General features: G+C 49.3%; 1 protein-coding gene across 1 annotated transcript; it reads right to left on the bottom strand.

Annotated features, from left to right (window-relative positions):
- Positions 1-11,817: 11,817 nt before the first annotated feature.
- Positions 11,818-13,277, bottom strand: LOC101960762 (E3 ubiquitin-protein ligase RNF26). Its single transcript, XM_005322984.5, has one exon. It carries the CDS (start codon positions 13,275-13,277, stop codon positions 11,976-11,978), a length of 1,302 nt encoding a protein of 433 aa, XP_005323041.1. The 3' UTR covers positions 11,818-11,975.
- Positions 13,278-27,568: the final 14,291 nt, after the last annotated feature.

Here is a 27,568-nt window from a genome sequence, read left to right as displayed (position 1 = left end):
GTATTATTAGCACACAAAGATAAAAATACATTGCTAGAATGTTATGCCACACTTACAAACTTATTAAAAAATTATAATCTAGAGATAGCAATAGATAAAGTACAACTAAATTTTCCAATTAATTATTTAGGCGTTCTATTATCCTCAACCATGGTCCGTCCACGAAAAATTCAAATATGAGTAGATCAACTCAAATCACTTAACGACTTTCAAAAGTTATTAGGAGACATAAATTGGATAAGGCCTTATCTAGGTATTCCAACAGGAGAATTGAGACCTTTATTTGATATCCTAAAAGGTCCATCAGATCCAAATTCACCCCGAATGTTAACACCTAAAGCAAGAAAGGCATTAAAAATCATTGAAACATATATGGAAAATATGCTTTTGGATAGAATTGATATAAGTTTGCCTTTATTATTTATTGTACTACCAACAAAAAATATTCCTACAGAAGTATTTTGGCAATAAAGTCCATTATTATGGATACATTTATCTTATTCTCCTAACACTATTCTTACTAGGTATCCTGAGGCTGTAGGACAATTAATACTCAAAGGAATAAAAGCAACAAAGGGAGTGTTTGGAATTTCTCCCAATAAAATTATTACTCCATATACTATGAATCAAATTGATGAGTTAGCTAATGAGTTAAATACTTGGGCAATAATCATGTGCAAATCTAATGTTTCATTACCATCTAATCCTTTATTGTCTTTTTGGTCATCGCATCCTGTAATTTTTCCAAAAATGGCAAGAAAAACACCTATCATGAATACTCCAAATATATTCACTGATGGGTCAAATAATGGTACAGCAGCAATAGTTATACCTGATCAAACTTTTACATTTTTAGTACCCAAACAATCAGCTCAAAAGGTAGAGCTTAATGCAGTATTACAAGCTTTTGTGATGTTTAAAGATTCTGTATTTAATTTATTTTCTGATAGTCAGTATATAGTTAATGCTATAGTATCCCTTGAAGATGCTGGTAGGATTTCCCCTTCTTCTACTGTTTTCTCTTTGCTTTCCACTATACAAAGTCTAATCTGGGACAGAAAAGATCCGTTCTTTATAGGACATATCAGGGCACATACAGGACTGCCTGGAGCCCTTAGTTTGGGCAATGATTTAGCAGATAAAACTACACATGACATACATATTTTCTCTACATAGATAGAAGAAGCTATAAATTTTCATAAAAAGTTCCATGTCAATGCTAATACTTTACAAAAGCATTTTAAAATAACTAAGGAACAAGCTAGACAAATAATAAAACAATGTCAAAATTGTATGACCTTTTTACTACAAGTTAATCTTGGAGTCAATCCTAGAGGACTGATACCTAACCATATTTGGCAGATGGACTTCACACACTTGCCAGAATTTGGAAAATTAAAATATTGCATGTTACAGTTGATACTTCTTCTGGATTTTTGATGGGCTCCCTTCATGCCGGAGAAAAGACTAAAGATATTATAGCTCATTGCTTAGAAAATTTTGCCACTGTGGGCGTTCCAAAACAGTTAAAAACAGATAATTCCCCTGGTTATACTTCTACCTCTTTTAAACAATTTTGCTCATCATTTGGCATTACTCATATAACAGGAATCCCATACTATCCACAGGGAGAAGGCATAGTTGAAAGAGCTCATCAAACTATTAAAATGTACTTATTAAAGCAAAAAGACGGAATTGAGAAGGGGTATATATTCCCCAAAGATAAACTTAAAATAACACTTTTTATTCTAAACTTTTTAAATTTGGATTCAAGAGGACTTAGTGCTGCAGAAAGGCATATGTGTCCAAAAAAATGTACATAAGCCCAAGGTACTTTGGAAGGATATTCTAACAGGACAATGGAAAGGTCCTGACTCAGTAATTGTCTGGAGTCAGGGGTCTGTTTGTGTGTTTCCACAGGGAGAACAGCAGCCAATTTGGATTCCAGAGAGATTAACTAAAGCGATTTTTACAGACCAAAAAGAAGATGATTTGGCTCAAATCCATAACAACTGATATTCAAAACTCCATTTTGGCTGTTCTTACGTCTGTGATAGAACCAGGATGGTTTTTTCAATATCTATTTTATTATTACCCTTTCCCACATCATGAAGTTCTATTTTGTTTTTTGAGCTCATACAGACCTATGTTAAATGTTTTGCTGATCAGTTCTATTTTTTGACTATAGAGTTTTTAAACAATGCAATGGAGATTTCACTTGTAAAAAGTTATAAGGCCTTTACTATTATGTTATGTGTTGTATGTATTGTGTTATGTGTGCACACTTGTGTTTTATGTTGTATGTTTGTATGTACGTATGTCCATATATCATATATGATGAGTGCTCATGAAAAAATGGATCCAAATATTTTTTTATTCACGTGATTTAAATGGTTTAATTTAAATTGGGTAAACAACTGTTGAGGATTGTTTTAATATGTGAACAAAAAAGGAGGTTAGCATATCTGTTTACTTTCACCTTTCCTTTTCATTATATAATAATTCTGTTCAAGATAATGTAAATTGTTAAGAAAATTGTTTTCTTTTAGTGCCTTCTGGAATGTTACATAATTTTTTCTTTAGCCATTATTGCCAGAATTCCTATCTTCATCCCAGTGACAAAGATAAAACCAATCTACAGCTTCTGCAATAGCCATCACTGAACTGCTTGCAGAACTTGCCTAGACTATGTATCACTTGTATGCATTGTGAACTCACTTGAATGCCTTGTGAACTATCTGTTGGTGCAGCGACTTGTGGTAGTGTTAGGGTATTTTTGCTAATGGTGTCATCGGTGGTACAATTTTTCCAAAAGGAGCTGTCAATTGGCTTGGTGTATCTTCCTCCCTTCTGCTTGTCATGGTCGTTCAGCTAAAATTTGGGGGCCAACAGAGGTGAGGCAAAGAACCTCACCCCCCCCCCTGCTAGTACAAAGACCTATCCACAGGTGTGGCTGTATGCTGGACCAGTAGTCAGTGACGGGTAAGATCCAATTGCAATGGTACCAACCTAAAACAGGAGGCTGACGGCTTGAGGTCAGCTCATCCCATAACGGGTAAGAACCATATGTAGTATTGGACAACCTAAGGCAGGCACGGTCCCTAAGCCACATGCTTGTTGTTTAAACAGACGGGGAGATGTTGAGAGCCACAGCTGAAGGGGCCCCAGGAAACTTCCAGCTGCCAGCAACCAACTGCCAGCTGATGATTGGCTCACAGCATTCCCAGCAAACTTCTAGCTGCCAACTGATTGGCTCCTCTGCAGCGATGCTCATTGGGCTGTTTCCCTGCCCTTTCAGACCACAGAGCTGCTCATTGGGGGACTTTTTTTGGCTCTACCCACGCTACCCAGCCAATCAGCCTCAAGAGCAGGAGGAGTCGGGGAGGTTGAGAGGCTTGTGGGAAGCCGGTGGTGGCAGTTGGGCTCTGAAGGTTTTTCCTGAGGAGCTGTTTTTTTTTTGGCATGTGTGGTTCTAAAAATAAAGTTTGTTTCTTTTGACAAGTGGCTCCTGAATTGTGCCCAGCCAGACTGCGGCATTCTTTCTGCTTGGTCTCTGGAAGTCTTGATTGGCGACTCCGCAGCCACACTCTCCTCTCTCCTGTTGCATGGACCTCCTCCCTGTTTGAGACAGAGCCCATGCACCTGGAGAGAAGCCTATGTGCATGGCAGCATCAAAGTCCCAGAAAGGTGTCTGGAAAGAGAAAGTGTCAACATTTCTCTAAGATTCCAGAGTAGTGTATTCTTGGACACTCAGATATGGCCACAGTTGGTGTACCAATGGTAGCAGGAGAGAGGCTCACCCACAAACTTCACCAAATGAGCGAGATGCCCTAGGGCTTAGAGGACACTGGGCAGTGTGGGTCTAAGGCATCCAGTCTCAGGACTCAGAGATAAAAGCTGATGGCTGGGCAGTGGGCGCACACCACAGAACTCAGATGACCCTGAGCAATGGTGGGTGACAGGAAATTAAAGACAGGACAAGAGAAGACTGAGCAGTGCTAGACGAGGTGTGCTCATCCAGAGGACCCAGAGGAGGCTGGGCACTTCTGGGTGATGGAAGTTCACCCAGAGGACAAAGAGGATACTGATGCATTTTTGGCTAGGGCTACACAGCACAGAACCCAGAGTAGACTGTGCAATGTCAACTGAATGGTGCTCCCTCACAGGACCCTGAGGAGACAGAGACCTAATGTGCAAGGGTCACTTATCTTCAAGACCCAGAGAAATAGCACTGGAGGGCCAGGGGCACTCACCACCAAGATTCAGGGGAGAGAGTGAGCACAGGAGAACAAGGAGTGTTCAACATGAGGAGCCAGATGAGATTGAACAATGGTGGGAGAGGAGAGCTCACCCCGACTCGGAGCCCAGGGAAACTGATGAAGAGCAGCCTTCACCTCAAGTTCTAAGGAACCTCAGGGATGGTGGACAATGTTGTTTTTCACAGGTCAGAGGGAATCTTTCTCTATGAGGAGAAATTGTCCTTGGCCACACATCATATGGTCCTCTCCAGGAGAATTTATTTTGATCCACAGTCCTAGACAGCTGCTTCTCTGGTGAAAAAAAATGTGCCCAGAGGCATGTCAGGGAAGATCCAGATCATATTTGGAAATTTGGTTTTCATGTACTGTCCCACAGGGACCTTAGGAATACTGGCCATGTTAAATCATTCATAAGAGCTCAGCCACTTAGCACAGGTGTGCTAATGGTGGACCATGATTGATTGAAGTAGGTCCTGTTGCAATTGAGATTCACTAACAGATATCTCATGGTTCCAGGCATCAGTGAGAAGCCCCTCTGTACTGTAGCATCCAAAGGCCAAAACGAGATTGTGGGAAAGAGATGGTATGGACACTTCTCCAAGATTCCACCTTCATGTTCACAGTGAAACTCAGGTAAGGCCACATTAGGTGTACGAATCTTAGCAGGGAAGGGATTCTCCCACAAAGGTCACTAATGAACCAAGTGGCCTGGAGCTCAGAGGAGACTGAGCCCTGGTGGGTGAACAGCATTCACCCCAAATATCCAGAGGACATTGGGATCTAGGCAAGGGGTACTCACCCACAAGGCTCAGTGAACTCTGAGCAATGGTGAGTGTGGCAAGCTTAAAGAGGGACCCAAAGAAGAATATGCACTATCAGGTGAAGGGCACTCACCCACAAGGCCCCAAGGCCACTGAGAAATGGATGGCTAAGAGAACTTTGCACAGGACCCAAAGAACACTGGGGAATTTTAGGCAAGGGGCCCTCACCCACAAGACCCAGAGGAGACTGAACACTGCTGGGTGAGGGGTGTGCACCCACAGGACTCAGAAGATCCTGACCAATGGTGACAGAGGGGATATCAGAGTTCGGCACAGAGAGAGAAGCCTGAGCACTGACTGGCAAAGGGCCCTCAGGCACAGGACCCAGAGGAGGCTGAGCAATGGATGGTGGGAGGAGGTCTGGAAGAGAACACTGAGTGCTATTTGTTGATGGGACACTCATTCATATACCCAGAGGAGACTGAGCTCTGCTCTCAGGACTCAAATCTCTCTCCACAGGACTCAAATCCTTGGAACTTTTTGGAACTATTACTCATCACGAGTTTTCAGTTACCCAAGTGATGGTGGGACACAGGTGTGTGCTCCCAGGTTGGAGGAAGTCCTCAGAAATGATGGGAAATTGTCCTGGGTCTGATCTACAGGTCCTGGGATGTTGCTTGTCCAGTGAAACAAGAGTGCCCAGTGGCATGTCCAGGAAGATCCTGGGCAAATTTGGATATTTGGTTTTCATCCAGTGTTCCCAGAGACCTCAGAAATCATGGGAATGTCAAATTATCCATAAGAATACAGCCATTGGAGCAAAGATGTGGTAATGGTGGATAAAGGGTGATCAAACCAGTCCTCAGTGCTGTTGGAATGGAGATCCACTAACAATTATCTTGAGGTTTCAGGAATTGGAGAGAAGCCTGTAGATATGACAGCGCCAAAGCCCAGCTAGTTGGTTGGAAAGAGGAAGTGTCAAAATTTCGCCAAAATTCCACAGTAGTGTGTTTTTGGACACTCATACATGGCGGGTGATGGGAGATAAAGGACTGGATCCAAAGAGACTGAGCAGTTCTAGGCAATATGTGCTCATCCAGAGGTCCCAGAGGAGGCGGAAACTGCTGGGTGATGGGTGCTCACCCAGAGGACAAAGAGGATACTGAGACACACTGATAATTGGGGCTACAAACTACAGAGCCCAGAGTAGACTCTGTACTGACAGCAGGATGTTGCTAACTCACAGGACCCTGAGTAGACAGAGACCTGATGTGTAAGGGACACTCACCTGCAAGACGTGGAGAAATAGCACTGGAGAGCCAGTAGTACTCACCACCAAGTTCAGGAAAGAGTGAGCACAGGAGAACAAGGGGTGATCAAAAGAGGACCCAGATGAGATTGAGCTATTCTGGGCAAGGGGGCCTCACCTACAGGACCAAAAAAACCCTGAGCAATGGGTTTTTTGGGGTGTACAAACATGAAGTACAGGACCAAGAATGTACTGAGTTTTGTGAGGTTAGGAGACGTCTCCTGGAGGACAACGAAGAGACAGAGGAATGTTTTGAGAGGAGAACATAGCACAGGTCCCAGAGAAAACTGAGGAGTATTAGGCAAGTAGGGCTACCCAGAAGAGCCAGAGGAGACTGAGCATGCCTAGGTGAGGTGCCTTCATGCACAGGACCTAGAGGAGATGGAGCAATGATCGTTGAGGGAAGATTCAGACTAAACTCAGAGAAGACTGACCTCTGTTTGGTGATGCGGCAGACCTTCACAGAACTCAGAGCAGATGAGCTCTGGTGGGAGAGGAGCATTCACCCACAGACCCAGAGCCCTGGGAAATGTAAGAGAGTAACCCTCACCTCAAGTTCTCAGGCACCTCAGTGATGCTGGACAGTGTTGCTTTTTCAGAGATTAGAGGAAGTCTTCCTCCATGTGTCCTTGGCCACAGGTCACATGGTCCTCTCAAGCAGAATTGCTGTTGATCCATAGTCCTAGATGGCTGCTTCTCCGGTAAAAAGAGTGTGCCCAGTGGCATGTCAGGGAAAATCCAGACCATATTTAGAAATCTGATTTTCATGCACTGGCCCCACAGAGACCTTAGGAATACTGGCCAGGTTTAAATTATTCATAAGAGCTCAGCCACTTGAGCACAGGTGTGGTAATGGTAGACCATGAATGCTTGAAGTAGGTCCTCAGTGCTAATGCGATTGAGATTCACTACCAGTTATCTTGTGGTTTCAGGAATTAGTTAGAAGCCCCCTGTAAAATAGCACCAAAGGCCAAGTGAGGCATGAGTACGAACAGTTCTACAAGATTCCACCATCGTGTTTGCTGTGAAAATCAGGTAAGGCCAAAGTTGGCCACTAAATAAACCACATGGCCTAGGGCTCAAAGGAGACTGAGCCCTGGTGGGTTAGACAACCCACCACAAATATCCATAAGATATTGAGAACTTTTGGGCAAGGAGCACTCACCGAGAAGCTGAGGGGACCCTGAGCAATGGTGAGTTCACTGAGCTTAAAGAGAGGACCTACAAAATAATGAACACTCTTAGGCAAAGAGCACTCACCCACAAGGCCCAAGGCCACTGAGAAATAGTTGGCTAAGGGAACATCGCACAGGACCCAGGGAACACCGGGGACTGTTAGGTAAGGGGCCCTCACCCACAAGACCCAGGGGAGACTGAGCACTGGTGGGTGATGGGCACTCACCCACAGGACTCAGAGGACCCTGAGAAATGGAGGGTGAGGGGAGATTAAGGACAGTATTCGGAGAAAACTGAGTACTTTTAGGTCAGGGGTGCTCAGCCACAGATTCCAAGAGGAGTGAGGAGGGATTGGCTAGGGGAACACAGCACAGGACACAGAGAAGCCTGAGCACTGTTAGGGGAGGGGTGCTCACTTGCAGGACCCAGAGGAGACTGAGCACTGAGGGGAGGGGAACACTAACCCAGAGAACCCAGAGAGGACTGAGGATCCTGGCTAGGGGAACACAGCAGGGGACAAGAGGAGACTGAGTACTGTTAGGTGAGGGGCGCTCACCCACAGTTCACAGAGCGGACCCAGAACTGCTTGGCAAAGGACCTCCACCCAGGGGACACAGAGAAGCCTGGGAACTGCTGTGCAAGGGCCAGTGGCAAAACCCCAAAGGACACAGAGGGCCCAGGGGAGACTGAGCACTGCTGGGCAAGTGGAAGTGCCCGGCAGGACCCAGAGACAGAGCACCAGACAGAAAGGGGCTCTCACCCCCATGTTTCAGTGGCGATGGAGAAGTGGTGGGAAATGGGTGATCACTCAGAGGACCCAGAGGAGCGTGAGCAATGGTGGGAGAGGGGAGATAGAGGAGAGAATAGAGAGAGAAGACTGAGCACTGACTGGCGAGGGGCACTCATGCACAGGACCCAGAGGAGACCAAGCAATGGGTGGTTGGAGGAGATCTGGAAGAGAACACAGAGAACACTGAGCGCTGGTTGTTGATGGGACACTCATTCGTATACCCAGAGGAGACTGAGCTCTGCTGGGAGAGAGGTGCTCATCCATAGGACTCAAAACATTGGAACTTTTTGGAGATTATCACTCACCACAAGTTTTCAGTTACCCAAGTGATGGTGGCACTGTGGTGTGTGTTCCCAGATTGGAGGAAGTCCTCTGTAATGATGGGAAATTGTCCTGGGTCTTAATCCACAGGTCCTGGAAGGATGCTTGTTTGATGAAACGAGAATGCCCAGTGGCATGTCCAAGAAGATCCTGAGCATCGTCAAATATTTGGTGTTCATCCAGTGTTCCCAGAGACCTCAGAAATCATGGAGATGTTAAATTATAAGAACAAAGTTCCTTGAGCAAAATGTGCTAATGGTGGACAATGCATGATGGAACCCGGTCCTCGGTGCTGTTGGAATCAAGATCCACTAACAATTATCTTGTGGTTTTAGGCTCTGGAGAGAAGCCTGTGTGCATGGCAGCACCAAAAGCCTAGTGAAGTGGTTGGAAAGAGGAAGTGCAACATTTTGCCAAAATTCTAAACTAGTGTGTTCTTAGAAACTCAGATATGGCAACAGTTGGTGTACTAATGGTAGCGGGAGAGAGGCTCACCCACAGACTTCACCAAATGAACCCATTGGCCTAGGGCTCAGAGGACACCGAGCAGTGTCGGGCTAAGGGTAGCCAGCCCCAGTACTCAGAGGAGAAGCTAATGGCTGGGCAATGAGCATGCACCACAGAACTCAGAGGACCCTGAGCAATGGTAGGTAATGAGAGATTCAGGACAACCCAACAAGAGCAGTGTTAGACGAGGTGTACTCATCTATAGGACTCAAGGGGGTGGGCACTGATGGGTGATGGGCTCTCACTCAGAGGACAAAAAGGATACTGAGGCATTTTTGGCTAGGACTATATAGCAGAGAACCCTGAGTAGACTGTGGACTGTCAGGTGCAGGGCGCTACCCCACAGGACCCAGAGGAAATGGAGACCTGATGTGCAAAGGACAATCACCTTCATGACCAGAGAGATACCTCTGGAGGGCCAGGGGCACTCACCACCAAGATTCAGGTGAGAGTGAGCACAGAACAACAAGGGATGCTCAACATGAGGACCCAGATGAGATTGAGCAATGGTGGGCAAGGGGGCCTCACCCACAGGACCCAGAAAGACTCTGAGCAATGGTGAATGTATAAACATAAAGGAAAGGACCCAGAGCATACTGAGTTTTACGAGGAGAGAGCCCTCTCCTGGAGGACACAGAGGAGACTGAGGAATGTTTTGTGAGGAGAACATAGCACAGGTTCCAGGGGCAAGTAGCACTCCACAGAAGACCCAGAGGAGACTGAACAAGGCTGAGAGAGGTACGTTCATGCACAGGACGTAGAGGAGGCTGAGCAATGATTGTTGAGGGGAGATTCAGAGTGAACTAAGAGAAGACTGAGCCCTGTGTGGTGATGCGGCAGTCCTTCACAGAACTCAGAGCAGATGAACCACAGTAGGAGAGGAGCGCTCATGCACAGACTCAGAGCCCTGGGAAACTGTAGGAGAGTAGCCCTCACCTCAAGTTTTCAAGTACCTCAGGGATGGTGCACAATGTTGCTTTTTCACAGGTCAGAGGAAGTCCTCTTTGATGAAAAGAAATTGTCCTTGGCCACAGGTCACATGATCCTCTCGAGCAGAATTGTTTTTGATCCATAGTCCTAGATGGCTGGTGAAAAGAGTGTGCCCAGTGGCATGTCAGGGAAGATCCAGACCATATTTGGAAATTTAGTTTTCATGCTCTGGTCCCCACATTAGGAATACTGGCCAAGTTAAATCATTCATAAGAACTCAGCCACTTGAGCACAGTGTGGTGATGGTGGACCATGAGAGACTGAAGTAGGTCCTGTTGCAATTGAGATGCACTAACAGATACTTTGTGGTTTCAGGAATCGGAGAGAAGCCCCTCTGTACAGAAGCACCAATGGCCAAGCAAGGTTGTGGGAAAGAGACAGTATGACAATTCTACAAGATTTCACCTTTATGTTCGCAGTGAAACTCAGGTGAGGCCACAGTTGGTGTATGAATCTCATCAGGGAAGGGATTCACCCAAAAGGTCACTAAATGAACCAAGAGGCCAAGAGCTCAGGGGAGACTGAACCCTGGTGGTTAAAATGTGCCCACCCCAAATATCCAGAAGACATTGAGAATTCGTGCAAGGGGCGCTCACCCACAAGGCTCAGAGGATACTGAGCAGAGGTGAGTGCGGTGAGCTTAAAGAGAGGACCCACAGAAGAATAAGCACTCTTAGGTGAAGGGCAGTCACCCACAAGACCCAGAGGAGACTGAGCACGGCTGGGTGAGGGGCACTCAGCTACAGGACTCAGAGGGCCCTGAGCAATGGTGGGTGAGGGGAGATTAAGACAGGATTCAGAGAGGTCTGAGTACTTTCAGGTAAGAAGTGCTTCGACCCAAATTCTAAGAAGACTGAGGAAGGATTGGCTAGGGGAACTTGACAGAGGACAAGGGGAGACTGAGTACTGCTAAGTGAGGAGCACTCACCCACAGATCGCAGAGCAGACCAAGAACTTTTTTTTTTGAGCTGTCAAGAGAACTTTATTCACTGGAAAATGGGCAACAGGCCCCTCAGGGAGCTGCATGCCCCTAAGCCCTGGCCCCTTCTGATTGGACCCTAGTGAAATGTGCACAGTTGCTCTCCCTAATGTCAGGGAGAGACAAAGAGGAATGCCATTTTTCTATGTAAAGGGAGGAATAAAAGGGGAATTAGTAGAAATCTGGTTATCCCTCCTGAGGCTCCCTGTGGAGCTGGGGTGCCTGAGGTTACATGGTCCCCAGATCAGGTGCAGATGCACACCCCTCCCAGAGGTAAACTGATCCCAGCTTTTGTATCGGGTTGGGAGAGAGCCTCTTCCGATCATGACAGGAAAAGAAGTGGCTCTAAGGGCACCTGAGAGATTCCACCCCCAAACCTACCAGGGCACAGGGGCTCTGGATGAACACAAAGGTTCAAGATCATTCCAAGGACCATGAGTTGCCAAAATATCCAAGTGACACTGATGTTTTGTGCTACAGAAGCTGGGGGAAAAGTGGGAAGGAGGCAGGGGAGTACCTACAAATCTCCAACAGGAAAACCAGAAGCAGATAGGTAGCCCCAGAGGCTGGTATGTGGGTGCGCCTGGGCAGGTTGGAGGAGAACCCACAGCACACAGTCTCAGAACCTTTGCATAGTGACATACTCACCACCCTCAGCATCAAAGGAACCCAACTGGGTACAGAGAAGCTATGTTGCCCTGCCCCCCAGATCAAAGACTTCCAGAGTGTCCCATCTCCATGTTCTGAATGTATGGCTTGAGGCTTAGCAGGACAACCAAAGGGCAGAGGATTTCAGGCCAGGACCCAGCAGTGAGGTGTTAATTCTGTCCCAGAGCAGGTGCCTGTGTGGAGCGTGGAGAGTAGACAGGCAGGGAGGGAGTCTTCAGAGGTAGACATTGAGGGTCCTCAGGATACCCCGGCGGCAAAGCGGGCAGTTGCGGTGGTAGATGGGGTGGCGCATCAGGATTTCAGTGCAGGCCTGGCACAAGCACAGGTGCCTGCAGGGCAGAAGCAGCACAGTCTTTCTCTGGTCCTGGCAGATGACGCACTTCTTCCGCTCCTCTTGCTCCTTTAGCAACTTCCACGGGTCTTGCCCAGCTGTAGACTCTTCCTCATTGAGCCTCTCCTGGCCCCAGGCAGGTGCCACTCTTATGGTACTGACCTCCTCCTCTTCTGCCTCTGATCTGGGCCCTGCTTCAGGAAGAGTGTCCTGTTCCTGGGTCCTGGTTGAGAATACCCTTCTAGGGCCACCCTGAGGGGCCCCTGGTGCCCCTCCCCGGTATGGCCAGCTCGCCAACCTTAGGCTGCGGCTCCACACTTGGTGCCAGGCCTCCAAGCCCAGGGCTAGGCGAGTCAGCCTCACAACCTCCTCTCGCAATCGACGGTAGGATGGCCGGGTATGAAGCTGACTGAGTGCTCGGGTGGCCAGTCTCAGGGTGAAGTCTGGGTGCAACACAGTCACCGTCACTGCCAGCACACAAGCCAGTAACACTAGGCCAGTGAGATTGACAAGTACAAAGCTGGCCAGGAATCGGGCAGCTGAGGCCAGCAGTTCCAATACTAGTTGGCAGAGGGTCCAAAGGAGGATGGCCATGGCCACAGCACTGCTGGAAATATGGGCCAGGAAGGCAGCCACTACATCCATCATCCTCCACAGAGGGCCCGTAACTGTATCCCAGAGGGCCAGCACCAGGGAGAAGAGGTTCTGAGTGCCAATGAGACAGATGTTGACCAGGCTGTTGATCACATAGGCCACCAGGCTCATAGCAATAGTACAGATGTCACAGGCCTGGCGCAGCAAAGAATGGCCATTGGAGACCACATTGAGGATACCCCTGTGCAGTATTTCCCGGCTCCATAGTTTCCCATGAGATGCCAGGTGCCCCAGGAGCTTCAGGCTCTTAAGGCCAGAGCAGCAGCTATACAGCAGAGTACACAAGGCCTGCAAGCCCCCAAAGGTGAACGGGACCAAGGCTTCCATCAAGGCCAGCAGCGAAAGCAGGACACCTCGGCCCAAGTGCAGAAGACTAGGCAGTACCGTGTGCGGCAGGTTGTAGATGAAGGCCAGGAGCCAGGCCAAGGAAGCCAGGAGGGAGGATGCCAGCAAGAAGTTGAGATCCAACACCAAGGTCAGCACGTCCAGCACCAGGCCCACCAAATTCACTACCAGATACTCAGCCTCCATGATTGGGATATGGAGGTCAGTCCAAAAGAAAGGCTGGCTCCTCAGTTCAGGGTGCTGTCAAGGTTGTCAATATTTTGGGTGATCAGGAATTAATTTGGAAGGGAAGTGAACAGTCTCCAACTCAGGGAAACGAAGATCTAAGGAAAAAGTGGGCTAGAGAGAAGGGGGTCTTAATAGAGGGAAAGGGGGTCAGATGCTGCTCCAGGAGTCCCGGTTTTGAAGGCGGGCTGGTTGGGAGGGAAGAAGCCAAACATCTCTGAAGTGAAGGTGAGGACAGTCTGGAGGAGAGACCTCGGTTTTGGAGGCCTGGTGTGGCATACCACCACCTGGCAGTGGGTCAGACAGGGAGGAGACCGGGAACCAATGGGATGGGATCGGGTTGGGCCTGGCCGTGGGGGCGGCGCTGGCTGGGCGCCCTCTAGCGGTCCAGCTACGCAGGTGCCCCTGTCCCCGCCCGGCCCCCGTCCTCCCGCTCGCGGCGCTGGACGCCCAAAGAGGGAATGGGAGAGGGGAATGGCCTCAGCAAACCCCCAGCGCGGCCTCTACTTCGCTGGGCGCAGCCATTTTGTGTCCAGAACTTCTTGACAAAGGGCACGCGCCCAGGGGACACAGAGAAACCTCAGCATTGCTGGGTCAGCAGTAAAACCCCAAAGGGCACACACAGGTCCCTGGGGAGACAGAGCACTTCTGGGTGAGGGATGCTCACCCACAGGACTCAGAGGACCCTGAGCAATAGAACACTGAGCACTGCTAGGTGAGGGGCGCTCAGGCACAGGACCCAGAGGAGACTGAGCAATGGATGGTGGGAGGAGATCTGGAAGAGGACACAGAGAACACTGAGCACTGGTTGTTGATGGGACACTCACCCATATACCCAGAGGAGACTGAGCTCTGCTGGGAGAGGGGCGCTCACCCAGGCCGCAAACCCTCGGATCCTTTTAGAGACTATCACTCACCTCAAGTGTTCAGTTACCCAAGTGATGGTGGGACAGTGGTATGTGTTCCAGGTTGGAGGGTGTCCCCCGTAATGATGAGAAATTGTCCTGGGCCTGATTCCCAGGTCCTGAAGGTTGCTTGTCCAGTGAAACCAGAGTTCCATATGGCTTGTCCAGGAAGATCCTGAGTATAGTTGGATATTTGGTTTTCATCCAGAGTTCCCAGAGACCTCAGAAATCATTGGCATGTTAAATTATCCATAACAACACAGCCACTTGAGTTAAGGTGTGCTAATGGTGGATAATGCGTGATGGACCCAGGTCCTCGGTGCTGTTGAAATGGACATCCACTAACAATTATCTTGTGGTTTTATGTCCTGCAGAGAAGCCTGTGTGCATGGCAGCACCAAAGGCCCAGCAAGGTGGTTGGAAAGAGGAAGTGTCAACATTTTGCCAAGATTCCACAGTAGTGTATTCTTGGAGACACAGATATGGCCACACTGGGTGTACTAACAATAGGGAGAAAGAGGCTCACCCCCAGACTTCACCAAATGAGCAAATGGCCTAGTGCTTAGTTGGATATTTGGTTTTTATCCAATGTTCCCAGAGACCTCAGAAATCATGGGCACATTAAATTATCCATAAGAAAACAGCCACTTGAGCAAAGGTGTGGTAATGGTGGACAATGTGTGATCGAACCACATCGTCATGTTGGAATGGAGATCCACTAACAACTATCTTGTGGTTACAGGCCCTGGGTGAGGGGAGATCAGATAATAGAACAGAGAGAAAAGCCTGAGCACTGACTGGCGAGGGGCGCTCAGGCACAGGACCCAGAGGAGACTGAGCAATGGGTGGTGGGAGGAGATCTGGAAGAGGTCACGGAGAACACTGAGCACTGGTTGTTGATGGGACACTCATCTGTATACCCAGAGGAGACCGAGCTCTGCTGGGAGAGAGGTGCTCATCCATAACACTCAAAACATTGGAACCTTTTGGAGACTATAACTCACCATGAGTTTTCAGTTACCCAAGTGATAGTGGGACTGTGGTGTGTGTTCTCAGGTTGGAGGAAGTCCTCTGTAATGATGGGAAATTGTCCTGGGTCTTGATCCGCATGGCCTGGAAGGATGCTTGTTCTGTGAAATGAGAGTGCCCAGTGGCATGTCCAGGAAGATGCTGAGCATAGTCGAATATTTGGTGTTCATCCAGTGTTCCCAGAGACCTCAGAAATCATGAGGATGTTAAATTATTCATAAGAACAAAGCCACTTAAACAAAATGTGCTAATGGCGGACAATGCGTGATGGAATCAGGTCCTCAGTACTGCTGGAATGGAGATCCACTAACAATTATATTGTGGTTTTAGGCCCTGGAGAGAAGCCTGTGTGCCTGGCAGCACCAAAGACTCAGTGAGTTGGTTAGAAAGAGGAAGTGCAACACTTTGCCAAAATTCCAAACTAGTGTATTCTTGGAGACTCAGATATGGCCACAGTTTACTAATAGTAACGGGAGAGAGGCTCACCCACAGACTTCACCAAATTAACCCATTGGCCTAGGGCTCAGAGGACACTGAGCAGTGTTGGGCTAAGGGCACCCAGCGCCAGTACACAGAGGAGACGGCTGATGGCTGGGCAGTGAACGCACCACAGAACTCAGAGGACCATGAGCAATGGTAGGTAATGGGAGATTCAGGGTAGAATTTAACAAGAAAGAGCAATGCTAGACGAGGTGTACTCATCTATAGGACCCAAGGAGGCTGGGCACTGCTGGGTGACAGGCACTCACACAGAGGACAAAAAGGATATGAGGCATTTTTGGCTAGGGCTACATAGCACAGAACCCAGAGTAGACTGTGGACTGTCAGGTGCATGATGCTCTCTCAAAGGACCCAGAGGAGATAGAGACCTGATGTGCAAAGGACACTCACCTCCATGACCTGGAGAAATAGCACTAGAGGGCCAGGGGCACTCACTACCAAGATTCAGGAGAGAGTGAGCACAGGAGAACAAGGAGTGCTCAACAAGAGGAGCCAGATGAGATTGAGCAATGCTGGGCCTCACCCACAGGACCCAGAAGACCCTGAGCAATGGTGAATGTGCAAACAAAGGAAAGGACCCAGAGCAACTGAGTTTTATGAGGAGAGTAACCCTCTCCCGGAAGACACAGACGAGACTGAGAAATGTCCCAGAGAAGATGGAGGACTGTTTGGCAAGTAGCACTCACCCAGAATACCCAGAGGGGACTGAGCAAGGCTGAGTGAGGTATGTTCATGCACAGGACCTAGAGGAGGCTGAACAATGATCATTGAGGGGAGATTCAGAATGAACTCATAGAAGACTGAGCCCTGTGTGCTGATGCAGCAGTCCTTCACAGAAGTCAGAGCAGATGAGCCCTGGTGAGATAGGAACGCTCACGCACAGATGCAGAGCCCTGGGAAACTGTCAGAGAGTTGCCTTCACCTCATGTTCTCAGGTAACTTAGGGATGGTGGACAGGGTTGCTTTTTCAAAAATCAGAGGAAGTCCTCCTGGATCAGGAGAAATTGTCCATGGCCACACATCATATGGTCTGCTCCAGCAGAATTGCATTTGATCCATAGTCCTAGACAGCTGCTTCTCTGGTGAAAAGAGTATGCCCCGTGACATGTCGGGAAGATCCAGGCCATATTTGGAAATTTGGTTTTCATGCTCTGGTCCCCACAGGGACCTTAGGAATACTGGCCAGGTTAAATCATTCATAAGAGCTCAGCCACTTGAGCACAGGTGTGGTAATGGTGGACCACAAGTGATTGAAGCAGGTCCTTAGCACTGTTGCAAGTGGGATGCACTAACAGTTATCTTGTGGTTTCAGGCATTGATGAGAAGCCCCTCTGTACAGTAGCACCAAAGGCCAAGCAAGGTTGTGGGAGAGCGACAGTATGGACACTTCTCCAATATTCCATGGTTGTGTTTGCTTTGAAACTCAGGTGAGGCCACAGTTGGTGTATGAATCTTAGCAGGGAAGGGATTCACCCACAAAGGTCACTAAATAAACCATGAGGCCAAGAGCTCAGAGGAGACTGAGCCCTGGTGGGTAAAATGTGCTCACCCCAAACATCCAGAAGACATTGAGAATTCATGCAAGGAGCGCTCACCCACAAGGCTCAGGGGATCCTGAGCAATGGTGTGTGTAGTGAGCTTAAAGAGAGGACCCACAGAAGAATAAACTCTCTTAGGCAAAGGACACTCACCACAAGAACCAGAGGAGACAGCACTTCGGGGTGAAGGGTGCTCCCCCACAGAACTCAGAGGGCCAAAAATGGTACGTGAGGGGAGATTACGACAGGATTTAGAGAGGTCTGAATACTTTCAGGCGAGAGGTGCTTCGACACAAATTACAAGAAGACTGAGGCAGGATTGGCTAGGGGAACACAGCACAGGACACAGAGAAGCCTGAGGACTGTTAGAGGAGGGGTGCTCACCCGCAGGACCCAGAGGAGACTGAGCTGTGAGGGGAGGGAACACTAACCCAGAAAAACCAGAGGAGACTGAGGATCCTGGCTAGGGGAAACACAGCAGAGGACAAGAGGAGACTGAGTACTGTTAGGTAAGGGGCACTCACTCACCCACAGAGCAGACCCAGAACTGCTTGACAAAGGATCTGCATCCAGGGGACACAGAGAAACCTGAGCACTGCTGGGTCAGCGGCAAAACCCAAAAGGACAGAGGTCCCAGGGGAGACTGAGCACTGCTGGGTGAGGGACATTCACCCACAGGACTCAGAGGACCCTGAGTAATGGTGGGAGAGTGGAGATAAGATAGAACAGAGAGAGAAGCCTGAGCACTGACTAGTGAGTGGGGCTCAGGCTCAGGACCCAGAGGAGATTGCATAATGGATGGTGGGAGGAGATCTGGAAGAGGACAAGGAGAACACTGAGCACTGGTTGTTGATGGGACACTCATCCATATACCCAGAGGAGACTGAGCTCTCCAGGGAGAGGGGTGGTCCTCCCACAGAACTCAAACCCTTGGAACCTTTTGAGGACTATTATTCATCCATAGTTTTCAGTTACCCAACCGATGGTGGGACAGTGGTGTGTGTTCCCAGGTTGGAGGAAGTCCTCAGTAATGATGAGAATTTGTCCTGGACCTTGATCCTCTGATCCTGGAAGGATGCTTGTTCAGTGAAACGAGATTGCCCAGTGGCATGTCCAGGAAGATCCTGGGCATAGTTGGATATTTGGTTTTCATCCAGTGTTTCCAGAGACCTCAGAAATCATGGGCATGTTAAATTATCCATAAGAACACAGCCACTGGAGCAAAGGTGTGCTAATGGTGGACATTGCATGATCGAACCACATCCTCATGTTGGGATGGAGATCCACTAACAACTATCTTGTGGTTACAGGCCCTTGAGAGAAGCCTGTGGGCATGTAGCACCAAAGTCCCAACAAAAAAGGTTGGAAAGTGGTAGGGTCAATATTTCACCTTGATTCCACAGGAGTGTATTCTTGGACACTCAGATATGGCCACAGTGTGTGTACTAATGCTAACGGGAGTGAGGCTCACCCACAGACTTCACCAAATGAGCCAGATAGACTACGGCTCAGAGGACACTGAGCAGTGTTGGGCTGAGAGCACCTAGCCCTGGTACACAGTGAAGACGGCTGATGACTGGGTAGTGGACGCACATCACAGAACTCAGAAGACCCTGAGCAATGGTGGGTGATGGTAGATTAAGGATGGGACCCAGAGAAGACTGAGCAGTGGTAGGTGAGGTGTGCTTACCCAGAGGATCCAGAGGAGGATAAGCACTGCTGGTTGATGGGCGCTCACCCAGAGGACAAAAAGGATACTGAGGCATTTTTGGCTGGGGCTACAGAACACCCAGAGTAGACTGTGTACTGTCAGCTGGATGGTGCTCACCCACAGCACCCTGAGGAGACAGAGCCCTATTGTGAAAGGGATGCTCACCTGCAAGACCCCAAGAAATAGCACTGGAGGGCCAATGGCACTCAACACCAAGATTCAGGAGAAAGTGAGTACAGGAGAACAAGGGGTGCTCAACAAGAGGACCCAGATGAGATTGAGCAATGCTGGGTAAGGAGCACTCACCCACAGATTCAGAGTCTTGGGAAACTGTCAGAGAGTAGCCCTCACCTCAAGTTCTCAGGTACCTCAGTGATGCTGGACAGTGTTGCTTGGTCACTGGTCAGATGAAGATCTCCTCAATGAGGAGAAAATGTCCTTGGCCACAAGTCTCATGGTCCTCTCCAGGAGAGTTGCTTTTGATTCATATTCTTAGACAGCTGCTTCTCTGGTGAAAAGAGTGTGCCCACTTGCATGTCCAGGGAGATCCTTGGCCTTAGATGGATATTTGGTTTTCATCCAATGTTCCCAGAGACCTCAGAAATCATGGGCACATTAAATTATCCATAAGGACACAGCCACTGGAGCAAGGTGTGCTAATGGTGGACAATGCTTGATGGAACCAGTTTCTCAGTGCTGTTGGAATGAAGATCCACTAACAATTATCTTGTGGTTTCAAACCCTGGAGAGAAGGCTGTGTGCATGGCAGCACCAAAGGCCCAGTGAGGTGGTTGGAAAGAGGAAGTGTCAACATTTTGCCAAGATTCTACAGTAGTGTATTCTTGGACACTCAGAGGTCACTGAGCAGTGTTGGGCTCAAGGCACCCAGTCCCAGTACTCAGTGGAGACTATTGATGGCTGGGCAGTGGGCACACATCACAGAACTCAGAGGACCCTGAGCAATGGTGGGTGACAGGAGATTTAGGACCTAACCCAAGAAGACAGAGCAGTGCTATAGGTGAGATGTGCTCATCCAGAGGACCCAAAGGAGGCTTAGCACTGCTGGGTGATGGGTGCTCACCCAGAGGACAAAGAGGATACTGAGGAATTTTTGGCTAGTGCTACATAGCACAGAACCCAAAGTAGACTGTGCACTGTCAGCTGGATGGAGCTACCCCACAGGACCCTGAGAAGACAGAGACCTGATGTGCAAGGAACACTCACCTGCAAGATATAGAGAAATAGTACTGGAGGGCCAGTGGCACTCACCACCAAATTCAGAAGAGACCGAGCACAGGAGAACAATGGGTTCTCAACAAGAGAACCCAGATGAGATTCAGGAATGTTGGACAGGGGGCTGCCCAATAGGACCCAGAAGATCCTAAGCAAACAAAGACCCTGAGCAAACACTGGTGAGTGTGCAAACATAAAGAACAGGACCCAGAGCATACTGAGTTTTATGAGGAGAGAAACCCTCTCCTGGAAGACACAGGAGAGACTGAGAAATGTTTTGAGGAGAACATAGCACAGGTCCCAGAGAAGACTGGCAAGTAGCCCTCCCCCAGAAGACGCAGGTGAGACTGAGCACAGCTGGGTTCATGCACAGGACGTAGAGGAGACTGAGCAATGTTTGTTGAGGAGAGATTCAGAGTGAACTCAGAGAAGACTGAGCCCTGTTTGGTGATGCGGCAGTCCTTCACAGAACTTAGCAGAGGAGCCCTGGTGGGAGACGTGCGTTCAGCCACACACACTCCGAGCTCTGGAAAACTGTCAGAGGGTAGCCCTCACCTGAAGTTCTCAGGAACCTCAGGGATGGTGCACAATGTTGCTTTTTCACAGGTCAGAGGAAGTCCTCAATGAGGAGAAATTGTATTCCTTGGCCACACACAGGTCACATGGTCCTCTTGAGCAGAATCACTTTTGATCCACAGTCCTGGACCACTGCTTCTTTGGTAAAAAGAGTGTGCCCAGTGGCATGTCAGGGAATTCCAGACCCATACTTCAAAATTTGATTTTCATGCACTTGTCCCCACAGGGACCTTAGAAATATTGGCCAGGTTAAATCATTCATAAGAGCTCAGTCACTTGAGCACAGGTGTGGTAACGGCGGACCACGAGTGATTGAAGTAGGTTCTGTTGCAATTGAGATGCACTAACAGTTATTTTGTGGTTTCAGGCATTGGTGAGAGGCACCTCTGTAGGGTAGCACCAAAGGCCAAGTGAGGTTGTGGGAAAAAGAAATATGGACACTTCTCCGTGATTCCACCATCATGTTCTCTGTGAATCTCAGAGTAAGGTGACAATGAATATCAGCAGGAAAGGGATTCATCCACAAAGGTCACTAAATGAACCAGGTGGCCTAGGGCTCACAGGACTCTGAGGCCTCATGGGTCAAGAGTGACCACCCCAAATACCAATAGGACATTGAGAACTCCTAGAACGGAGCACTCACCCAGAAGGCTCAAGGGACCCTGAGCAATGGTGAGTGCGGCAAGCATAAGGAGAGGACCCACATGAGAATGAGCAATCTTAGGTGAAGTGCACTTGCCTGCAAGGTTTGAGGCTACTGAGAAATGGTTGGCTAAACATTGCACAGCACCCAGAGAACCTGGGGACTGTTAGGTGAGAGGCCCTCACCCACAAGACCCAGAGGAGGCTGAGCACTGCTAGGTGAGGGGCGCTCAGGCACAGGACCCAGAGGAGACTGAGCAATGGATGGTGGGAGGAGATCTGGAAGAGGACACAGAGAACACTGAGCACTGGTTGTTGATGGGACACTCACCCATATACCCTGAGGAGACTGAGCTCTACTGAGAGAGTGGCGCTCACCTATGGGACTCAAACCCTTGGAACCTTTTGGGGACTATCACTCACCCCAAATTTTCAGTTACCCAAGTGACAGTGGGACAGCGGTGTGTATTCTTAGATTGGAGGAAGTCCTCGGTAATGATGAGAAATTGTCCTGGGCCTGATCCCCAGGTCCTGGAAGATTGACTGTACAGTGAAAACAAGCGTGCCCAGTGGCATGTCTAGGAAGATGCTGAGCATAGTTGGATATTTGGATATTTCTTCTAGTGTTCCCAGAGACCTCAGAAATCATGGGGATATTAAATTATCCATAAAAACACAGCCACTTGAGCAAAGGGTGGTAATAGTGGACAATGCATGATCAAACCAGGTCCTCAGTGCTGTTGGAATAGAGATCCACTAACAATTATCTTGTGGTTTCAGTCCCTGCAGAGAAGCCTGTGTTCATGGCAGCACCAAAGGCCCAGCGAGGCCGTTGGAAAGAGGAAGTGTCAACTTTTCGCCAAGATTTCACAGTAGTGTGTTTTGGATACTCAGATACAGCCCCAGTGGGTGTACTAATGGTAGCGGAGAGAGGCTCACCCTCAGACTTCACCAAATGAGCCTGATGGCCTAGGGCTCAGAGGACACTGAGCAGTGTTGGCCTAAGAGCAACCAGCCCTAGTACTCAGCGGAGATGGCTGATGCCTGGGCAGTGGGCACACACCACAGAACTCAGAGGACCCTGAGCCATGGTGGGTTATAGATTAAGGACAGGACCCAGAGAAGACTGAGCAGTTCTACATGAGGTGTGCTCTCCCACTGGACCCAGAGGTTGCTGGGCACTGTAGGTCATGGCCGCTCATCCAGAGGACAAAGAGGATACTGAGGCATTTTTGGCTAGCGCTACATAGCACAGAACCCAGAGTAGACTGTGCACTGTCAGCTGGATGGAGCTACCCCACAGGACCCTGAGGATCAGAGACCTGATGTACGAGGAGTATTCACTTGGAAGATACCAAGAAAAAGCCCTGGATCCTAAGTGGTGCTCACCACCATGATTCTAGGGAGACTGAGCACTGGTGAACAAAGGGTGTTTGTGAAGAGGTCCCAGGTGTGATTGAGGAATGATAGGCGAGCAGTGGTCACCCATGAGATCCAGAGGTCTCTGAGCAATACTGGATGAGGCAACTTTAAGGACAGGACCCAGAGAATACTGAGTTTTGTAGTGAGGAGCCCTCACCGCAGAGCTGAGAAGATAGGAATGTTTTGCTAGGAAAACATAGCACAGGACCGAGGGATATTTGAGGACTCTTAGGATGCAGTGTTCCCCACAGTCCCAGGAGGAGACTGAGACCATCTCTATTAGGGGAAGTTTCTCTCAGAACAGAATGGAGAGTTAATAGGGTGGTTCATGGGCTCTCATTCATTAGACTCAGTGAAGACTGTGCTCTGTTGGTGGCCCACAGTATAGTTAACATCTCTAGTACTCACATTTTTCCTTTCCCCATGTTCTTAGGTGAGGTTGGTGCTCATCTCTTGGTCTCCTTCCATCTTCCCTGGTCTCTGCCTCACAGTGTCCTCTCCCCCTGGTGGTCTGGCAACAGTCTCCAAGCAGTTTGTTGGGCTCTGCCCACCCTCTCTCCTTTCTACCTATGACACTATGATGTCATAATGGCCTTGGAGGAGGGTCAGGCTCAGTTGCTGATGCTACTGTGGGCTTGGAGAGGGTATGGAGGCCCTCAGGACCAGCTGTGTCGCTCAGTCTAACCTTTCCTTGGACTTAATGTCCTCTGCTTCCACTGGTTATATCAGTAGGCCTGAAGAATCTGTGCCAAAGTCTATTACTGGTTGTCCCTTGATTTCTGTGAATGACTTTGGAGGGGGTGCTGTCCTGGACATCAGTGATTTGGAGTCACAATGTGACTTGGAGATTGGGTATGAGAGCCTCAGTTTCCCAACCAGCCCCTGCTAAATCCAGGGGCCTCCTTGTCTCTGGCTTTCTCAATTGGGTTCCTGGGCCTGCTCTGTAAATCTTGTTTCTTCTGGGCTCAGACCTGGGACCCTACTGTGTGTCCCTCCTCTTCCCTCTACTTCCAGCTGTTATCTCGCCCTTGCATATACCACTTGGTGCCTGGCCCTTCTTGAACTCCACCCAGCCATCCTGTTCTGGGTCTTCTGACCCTGACAGTAGGAATCCCACAGGCTCCTATGTGGTCCTCATTGAAGGGTGGGAATAAAGTCCCACCACAGGGTCAGGATCTGTCCTAGTTCCTGGGCTGCTCAGCCCAGGGCATTTGTGACAAGGCAGAGCCTACACCTCTGCCACAGACTCTGCCAGTGTCCCCAGTGCTACACAGTTGGAGCTTGTTCTTGTTAACCCCATGCCTCCCCACACAGATTTCCCCAGAGTGCTGTGGTTTTAGAGGAGACTGAGATGTCTGGACCCCCTGGAGACAGAAAGGACCCTGGTGTGGCTTTAGGACAGTAGCACCAGCTGGGGTGGGGAGGGTGTCGCCTGGGTGCAGAGGGGCCCAGGTGGTCTCTCCTCCTCACCTTCCTTTTCCTCCTCCCTCAGAGTTTCTGGGGTTTACCAAGAACTTCAAGGAGCCTGACGATGATTCAGAGGCCAGTGTTCCCAAACCTCAGTGTCCTCAAAAGATGGAGAATGGTGTGTTCACGTCACAGAAGCAGCCTCAGAACCTGGACCCTGCCCTGAGTCCCTCTGCCCTTCAGCTCATCTCCTTTGTCAGGATGGGGAGGGGCCTTGGGGATCTTTGTTTTTTTGTTCTGAGACATTCTCCAAGTTGCCCAGGGTGGCTTTAAACTTGATCCTTCTGCCTCAGCCTCCTGAGTAGGTGGAATTATAGGTGTGGGCCACCGTGCCCAGCCTCAGCCCCCTTCTTGTTAAAGACCTTCTTGTTAAAGACCTTTACAATGGCCTGGTGTTGGAGAAGCTGTAAGAGTCAGACCCACACTGATGATAGCCAGGAAGCACAGTGGCTCTAAAGTCACACACACACACACACACACACACACACACACACTCGTGCTGAAGAGGCTGCCCACATCTTTCAGGGCTCCAGCGTCTCATGTGGCTGCCACCCCACCTTCTAGCCTCCACATGAGGGAGCTCCAGGCTGGGGTGGCCCCATCAGGCTTGTCACACAAAACTCCCCACAGTAGTCTCTGGGCCCCAGAAAGGAGGGAGGCCCACCATGTCCCAGTGAGAGCTCCCCTGACGTGGGTCCCCACAGTGTCTCCCACTGGTGGTCCCTATCTGTAGCTGGGGAACTTGATAATAAATGGTTTCCTGTCCGCGTTCTCAGGCCATCCCTTTTCTCTCTGTCCTACCCGCAACACCAACTAGGCTTCTGGCATCAGGTGGCCTGGCTGGAGGCTGATGCTACAACCTCTGTTCCTCATGCTCACCATCTACAAGATTTCCTTTCAAAGAAGAGTTTACATCCCAAATGTGTGCCTCATGCCAATCACAAAGCCCACTCTGTGGCCTGCCTTCCTGCTGAGAGCCATAGCCAAGTAGGAATGACGCATGGCAATTTCTTTGTCAGCCTACCCAATGTTGCTTAGAGGGAGGACTCTCCATTGTGGAAATGGGCTTGTCTTGGACCCAGGTCATTTGCAGTGACATTGCATGAATGTTTGAGAAAGGTGACCCTGCTCAAGGACCAGGGCGGTTCCAGGTTTAGGATGTGGATCCTGCTGGGAATAGGGAGGTTCCAGGTTTAAGGTGGATCCTGCTGGGAATAGGGCGTATCCTGCTGCCTCAGGCGCCCACTCCTTGAGTTCCCGTTGAGTTCTCACGGGATTCAGAGGGTTTTGGGGATGCACAGCCCGGTGGAGGTAGTGGATTTTCCCCAGAACATGCATGTAGAGTGCCGGTGTGAGTTCGGGAATAAAGAATTGCTGTTTGAATCTACAAGGCTGTGAGTGGCTCGTGATTTTGTGCCCAGCCAGACTGCGGCACCTTCCTGAATAAATCTCTGCCTGTGTCTCTATTGACAGGTCCTGAATCCCTTTCTGCAGCAATTCAAGAATCTGCTGAGGCTGAGTGAAGTCCCCTTCTCCCTCCCGGAGGCCTCCTCAGACCCCATCTGGTGATAACAGGATTTCATTTCAGAAACACACAGCCTGCTCCTCAATGGGCCTACGGGTGTGGTGGCCCTGACCTTACACTCCCTGGTGTTCTGGGATTCCTGAGACATGTGCCAGGGGGTTTCTGGTCCTTGGGCTACAGGAACCCATTCAGCAGCACACTCACTGCCCCAAGCTCTGTGAGAGCTGGGACCTGGGCTCTGTTCCCAGACCAGCCCCTGCCAGGAACCACAGCACTTCATCAGAACTCACCTGAGCAGACTGCCCAGAACTCCAGACCCACTTTAGCTAGGATGTACCCACCTGCCTTGGTTTGTCCTTTGTGCTTATGGATTTGGGGGGTTTGACTGGTAAATTCACTCACTTTTTGCTTTTGCACACCTAAATTATACATGTTTTTGTTTGAAAGCAGACTTTTGGCTCTCAGGCCCTCTCTGCTGGTATTCAAGGTTACTTAGGGGACTGTCCACCAATCTGCAAGTTAACTCCCCTGCGCCCTTGAATGTGAATCTGCTTTCCTAAATAAACCGCCTCTCTAAAAACAAAGAAAGGAAAACATAAAATTAACTCAGACTGTTTGGGCATTGAAGATTTCTATAAAAACTTGTGCTCAGGATCCTAAATTTAAGTCATGTGACCTCAGCTTGTTTCAGCTGGTCACAGCATGACTTGAATCTAACTGTCCCATTCTAGACTTGGTACTTACATTATCATGTTGCTTTGTCTCATAGCTTAAATCTTAACATAGGAGGATCTCTGACAAATGGAATAATTTAGATTTGTTAGAGAAAATAAAGTTATCTTCAAAACTGTAATACATGTTCATTTTGTTTTGTTTTTGTTTGCTTGGGGCTGGGGTTGCCTGCCAATCAGGAGCCTACATGAGTTACCCTACCGTGTGCAGATCCAGGAGCCATGAGGGATTCTGCATCCTCCTGCTGGTGTCCCTGATGTGCTACAGGCATGATGAGTGAGCCAGGCATCCAGGGGGCCTTCCAGGGGCAAGGGGCCTCATCCCAGAACTGTACGTCTGTACTTCTGTGGGGTCACTCCTCCAGGATCCTAGACAGTGGGCAGAGGCCAAGGTCTGGCTGTGGTTCTGTCTGAGGTGCCTAAGGTACCTGCCTGTGTCACTGCCAGGCAGCCCTGGCCTGCAGTTCTGCTCTTGCTCTGGCATCCAGAAACCCCAAATCCTCCCAAAGTCTTACGTTCCTCCTCCTCAAGGGTGCCCTAAAATGTCTCTGTGGAAAGTAGCCTCCAGGGATCCAGGTGGCCAGAACACTGGTCCTGTGTGGAGGCAGTTGCTGGGGACCAAGGACCAGAGCGACCTGCAGACTAATGGACCCACTACCAGCTCACAGCTGTTGATCCAGGATGGCCATCCTCCCAAGAGCTCCACGTACTGCTTGGCCCACCCGTAGTCCCAGGCAGTCAGCAGCCATCTGTGAGAATCCCTTGGGGTCCCCAGACATATATATGATTCCTCTGTAATCCATGCAACAGGGGAGTCTTGGTTGGCATATTGAAAGGACCCACTGGAGAGGTCGAGCAAACCTTTGGCCAGGATGCCAGGAGTTGAGGCTGAGCTGGCACAGCCTGGGACGGGGCCTAAGGAAGGAGGCGAGAGCTCACAGTGCTCGCACTGTCCTGGCGCCGACAGTTCTC

This window comes from Ictidomys tridecemlineatus, chromosome 7 (assembly GCF_052094955.1).
Source record: "Ictidomys tridecemlineatus isolate mIctTri1 chromosome 7, mIctTri1.hap1, whole genome shotgun sequence".
Taxonomy (NCBI): domain Eukaryota; kingdom Metazoa; phylum Chordata; class Mammalia; order Rodentia; family Sciuridae; genus Ictidomys; species Ictidomys tridecemlineatus.
Note: the sequence above shows the minus strand (reverse complement) of the source record. Positions and strands in the feature narration are given on the sequence as shown.

Bases quoted from the DNA above. Each gene is read 5' to 3' on its own strand.
- LOC101960762 (XM_005322984.5), bottom strand. From the start codon at position 13,277: ATGGAGGCTGAGTATCTGGTAGTGAATTTGGTGGGCCTGGTGCTGGAC.